At 37.3% G+C, this 5,431-nt stretch overlaps 1 protein-coding gene across 1 annotated transcript in view; it reads left to right on the top strand.

The window, feature by feature from the left end:
* LOC109913535 (tetratricopeptide repeat protein 39B) overlaps window positions 1-5,201 on the top strand; it is a 44,040-nt gene extending 38,839 nt beyond the window's left edge. The window contains exons 14-17 of the mRNA XM_048594893.1: window positions 533-644; window positions 1,433-1,550; window positions 2,882-2,998; window positions 4,626-5,201. Coding sequence (XP_048450850.1) covers window positions 533-644; window positions 1,433-1,550; window positions 2,882-2,998; window positions 4,626-4,722 — 444 coding nt within the window. The 3' untranslated portion in view covers window positions 4,723-5,201. The remainder of the gene's footprint in view (window positions 1-532; window positions 645-1,432; window positions 1,551-2,881; window positions 2,999-4,625) is intronic.
* The last annotated feature ends 230 nt before the right edge of the window (window positions 5,202-5,431 follow it).

Genomic DNA, 5,431 nt, shown 5'->3' with positions numbered 1-5,431 from the left:
TCCCCTCCTCCCACCTCAAGCCGCACCCCCATCTCCTACCTACTAACTTCATCCCGCCGCCGTGACCTGTCCGTCCTCCCTGGACTGACCTATCCCCCTCCCTAACTCCCCACCTACACTCACCTTTGCTGGCTCCATCCCCGCCTCTTCGACCTGTTTGTTTCCTCTCCACCTATCCTCTCCTCTATCTATCTTCTATCCGCCTCCCACTCTCTCCCTATTTATTTCAGAACCCCCTTCCCCTCCCCCATTTCTGATGAAGGGTCTAGGCCCGAAACGTCAGCCTTTCTGCTCCTATGATGCTGCTTGGCCTGCTGTGTTCATCCAGCTCTGCACCTTGTTGTCTCGGATTCTCCAGCATCTGCAGTTCCTACTATCTCTGTAGAACTTGCAAGTTTGGTGAGTGCTATGGAAGAACCTTGGCAAGTTGAGAGTCTGATTAGTGTTATATGATTTCATTCCTCGACTTGGTCAGTAATAATTATTGATTATTATTGACTTTATAAATACAGTAATCTATTTCCCCTGACAGGAAATGATGTACGTGTGGAATGGATTTGCAATACTGGGCAAACGAGCAGACTTGACTGAGAACATGCTGGTTACAATAGAAAAGGAAGAACTAGAGTTACAAAATCACCCCAGTGAGTACATTTGTAACGTTGCATAAAAAGCACTTGTCTAGGATGTTTTTAAAAAAAAACTATTTCAGAGTGCAAATCAGCATAAAACATTTGCATTCTTAGCTGGCTGAGTTCAATGATCAGCAAGAAATGCATTGACAGATATGCTTGGATCTTTGTTTGATCAGTTCTTTCTGTGGATTGCCGTATGTGGGGAATAATTAGAGGAATGAAATGGAAAATATTTCAGATACAATAAATAGAACTAGAAGTAAATTCTGGAAGATTCTACTTTGGGTGTGGTTATGTTAGATATTCTCTGCTACAGTAGCTGTAGAAATGGTCTTTTTGCCTTAGAAAAAAAAAATGGAGATACTGTGACCAAATTTAATTTATGTTCAGTGGCCGTTGGCTGGGAAGCACACATTTTAAGATTGGAAAATGATGTATATTATCGAAGCTTATCTGTGATCTTTCTGCCTGCTTTTCTGTCAGTTACTTTTTTTGTCCCCGCTCATCTCTCAGTTAAATTTTGTGACCTTGCCTAAGCCCACATCTGAAGAAAAACCAGCTTGCTGACGTTACTGATGCAACTTAGTACTGTGGAACTTCATTCTAGTAGGGAACATAAATACAATTAGCATATATTCAGAATGTGCAGGATATTACAAAAAATGTAAATTTAAGGACAAAATACAGTGAGGTATAGTGCAATAAAACAGCTGGTAGTTTCAGTAAAAACATCAATATCTAGATTACAAAAAAATTGTTGTACTTTCTTCAATGTAATAATTAACTTGCCTCCAAAGAGCCTGTTGAATATCAAGCAGATGATGAGAGTCTTATACAGCTCCTGAAAGGGCTATGTCTGAAACATTTGGACCGTCTCTTACAAGCTGAACTCTGCTTTAATCAGGTGATTCAAAGGTAAGGTGGCTTGTCGAAGTACTTCTGGTGATTTTAAAACGCCATTTATCAAATAAGCATGATATCAGACAGGATAGAGATATGTCAGTGGATAGTCAGTACCTGGCCCTGGATAGTTAGTTGATAGGATGAGCAGAAAAAACACGCAGTCGCAGCCAAATAGACTTAAATAAAGAAGTGCAGCACAACTAAATTAAGTAAAAACAAAAGTAAGCTGAAATAGGAAACAATTTATTCAATATTTAAACGGATGCATTCATAGCAGCATTGAAACACAATCATATTTGGTAATACTGTTTAAATCTCTGTTGCATATTAATTTGTGTATACTTTGCAACAGAAACTTGCATTTATGTAGCATGTTTAACCAAAAAAAAAGCCTGAGACACTTCATAGAATTGTAGATATATTTAAACAACCTGTTCAGACATATTATGCCTAGAGATAGTAGGAACTGCAGATGCTGGAGAATCTGAGATAACAAGGTGTAGAGCTGGATGAACACAGCAGGCCAAGCAGCATCATAGGAGCAGGAAGGCTAGGCCAGGTTTTGACTACCACTGCGCAATCTCACAAAATCGGTCCTGATTTAAAGATTACTCTGGAATAGCAGATCTTTACTGACCTCTTATTCTCTTCAGCTCTTATGTCCTGGGTTGCCAAAGCCAATTCCAAGGTTATTTAGTTCTTCTCCAAGCATAGCATTAGCAAATAAAACTGGTAGACCCCAACGGAAACTTTGTTAACTGTAATGTGTAACTTTAAACTTTATTTCTTTATTTTTCTACTTAATATCATGAAGGACTGTAATGTTTAACTTTTAACTTTATCGCTTATTTTTCTACCTCGTACCTAAGATTTTGTACCTAAGATGGCACCTGGAAAGGCGACAATATACACTTTTCACTGTACCCCTGTACTTGAGTAAACGTGACAATAAAATCTAATTCTAAAAATTCTAATTTTGACTATGAAGTCATACTGATGTCCAGCATTAGACAAGCTACTATTGGAGATCAACGGATGAAAGTAAATAAAAAAATCAGGAGTATGAATCTCTAGATTTGTGTTATCCCTACTGATTTTTAAAAATGTTGATTTCTGGTTGTCTGGTATCTGCACTTCTCTCTCTCAATACACACATACTTTATTTACTTTTGTTTACTGTGACATTTGGGACTATGGTAATCGACTCAGATTTTTGTAGTGTTAGGAGCAGTGCGTCAATTTGAGTATTTTAAAATGCGGACAGGATAAAGTTGGCATTCTTGATCAATGTGTGTTCAGTGCTGTATTTATAAATATTTGAGCTTTTTGTTTTATTTATGTAGTGAGAAGAGGATAAGATATGACCATTATTTGGTGCCATTTACTCTTTATGAAATGGGATTGTTATACAAACAGCAAGGACACAACGATAAAGCCAGAATGTACTTTGAAACTGCAAAGTAAGTTCCAGAGAAAAATGTTACATTTACAGCTTAATCCGCCATAATTAATTGATTGCTTTTCATTTCTTCTTCTTCCTGTATCTACCTTGGGGATGAACCGATTAACAAAAATCAGACTGGAATTCCAATGTGCCATTGAGATATTACCTATTCCTTTCTACACCCTGTAACTGGAATGGGCTTTTTCTCTGTTATCTGAATTGACCACTGGCCCTCTGTTCTCCAGTACAGAAAGTGAGAAGATTTGCATTCAAATAGTAACTTATGCGATTATGTGATGTTGCAAAACATTTCACAGCAAGTGCGGTATTCTTGAAATATAACCACTGTTATGATTAACTGAAATGTGGCAAACAATTTGCACACAGACACCAGTATCCACAAACATCAATGAAATAATTCTAATGTCATCTACTTTAGTAATGTTGATTAAGTGGCAAATATTGACCAGGGTACCCCTGTTGATCTTCATTTGGTACCATGGGATCTTTTCGGGGAAAGGAGTTATGGGTCCATGATTTAAATTTTCACTCAAGGATGGTATGTCTTATAGTACACTACTTCGATCTGAATTTATCTACCTTTCCTATTTAAAACTACATATTTTAATTTCAATTATTGCATTCTACTCTTAAAACAAAAGCTACCTTTGCAGATGTACAATCAACTTGATTCATTCTACGTAGGATTAGGAATTGGCTTGGCCCACTGAACACATTGAAGGCTATTGTTCCTGATAATATCCCAGTTATAAAATGAAAATCTGCATCTACCTGAATGTGAGAAATTGCTCCAATGTGCGATGACTTTTCCAAGGAGAAACGTGGACAGGAATATTGCGTACTTTAAAGAAAACGACAGAAACATTGAACTTCTCATCATCATAAATTTCTTTTTCCATCCTACTCATATCAGGTCACTGTCCAGACTGTTTAATATTGCACTGTATCAGGATGCCCATTTATGGCGTACAACTTGGCCAGTGCAGACTCAGTGTGCCTGGTCTTGAAAAACAGACCAGGCCTGCCACTGACATGAACATGCTGATATTCCACAAGTTACTTCCCCATTCCATGATCTGAAATTAAAATAAATACCAATGACCCAACATATTACATCACTCCCTCATTCGATGCCACTTTTGTCTGGAGGTTCAACTGGATTCAAACAGTTTGAGGGAAGATTGAATCTATGATCGTTCATTTAACATTCCTCAATGTTTGTCCTCATAAATGAGTTGGAACTTGAAATTGCATTGGGTGAATGTCAAGAGGACTTTGGCCTATGATATAAACAGAACAAAACCCTTTTCTCATCCAACTGAATTTTACTGATGCTGACATTTTAGTACAAAGTTTATCAAAATGGCTGGTTTAATATATTGCTATTACCTGGGATATGAAACCCTCAGTTTAAGGTCAAATGTTATTCAACCATCATTACTCCCTAATCTAAGTATCTGAAGTACTGCAAACCAGAGAGATTTCATGGGTTTATTAAATACACTTGGTATGAATGGCCATGGAAAAATATATGCACTCTAACTACACTAAGATGGAGTTAATTCTTCATTTCCTTGCTTTCCACTGAATGCATTTCTGTCTTTTCTTTCCCTATCCTGCAGGAATAACTACAAAGATTATTCAATGGAATCTAGGTTACATTTTAGGATCCATGCTGCCCTGAACAGCTTGAAGAACTCCCCTACCTCAACACCTTGACCTGTTCCTCAGAATCAAGTTCCTGAAGTATTTTGCAATAAATAAATACCTGTGTACGGGTAGGAGTGATGTACAAATCACAACTAGAGCTAAATAATGCTGACATAATCTGCTGTCTTAGAAGTATTCTGAATGTAGTAATATGTCCCCCCAATTCTCATCTTACAGATTAGCCAGGGTTTTTTCTACAGTGCTCTAAAATGTGCTCAACTCTATATGTCCTTGTATAAAAATAAAAGTCAGAGTTTTGTTCTTTATCAAAATCACATTTATAACCTTTGTTTTTACTTGAATGTGGGCAGGAAATGCTGGTGCAATAAAGGTAGATACTGATTCAGGCAGTTTTTTTTTTAATTTAAACATTGTTTTATGAACGGAGAGTTGAATGTCTTGCAACTGGAGTAGAAGGATGAAAAAGCTCTCATAGAAACCGAAAGAGCTACAGATGCTGTAAATCAGAAACAAAAACAGAAGTTGCTGAAAAGCTCAGCAGGTCTGGCAGCATCTGTGAAGAGAAATTAGAGTTAATATTTTGGATCCGGTGACCCTTCCTCAGAACTGAAATAAGGTCACTGGACCCAAAATGTCAACTCTGATTTCTGTTCACAGATGCTGCCAGACTTGCTGAGCTTTTCAGCAGCTTCTCTTTTAGTTTCTGAAAATAAAAACTCTCAATTGTTTTAAAAGAAATGTGAATTAAATGCAGAAA

This window comes from Rhincodon typus, chromosome 3 (assembly GCF_021869965.1).
Source record: "Rhincodon typus isolate 14 chromosome 3, sRhiTyp1.1, whole genome shotgun sequence".
NCBI classification, from domain to species: domain Eukaryota; kingdom Metazoa; phylum Chordata; class Chondrichthyes; order Orectolobiformes; family Rhincodontidae; genus Rhincodon; species Rhincodon typus.
This window is presented reverse-complemented; position numbering and strand designations above follow the sequence as displayed.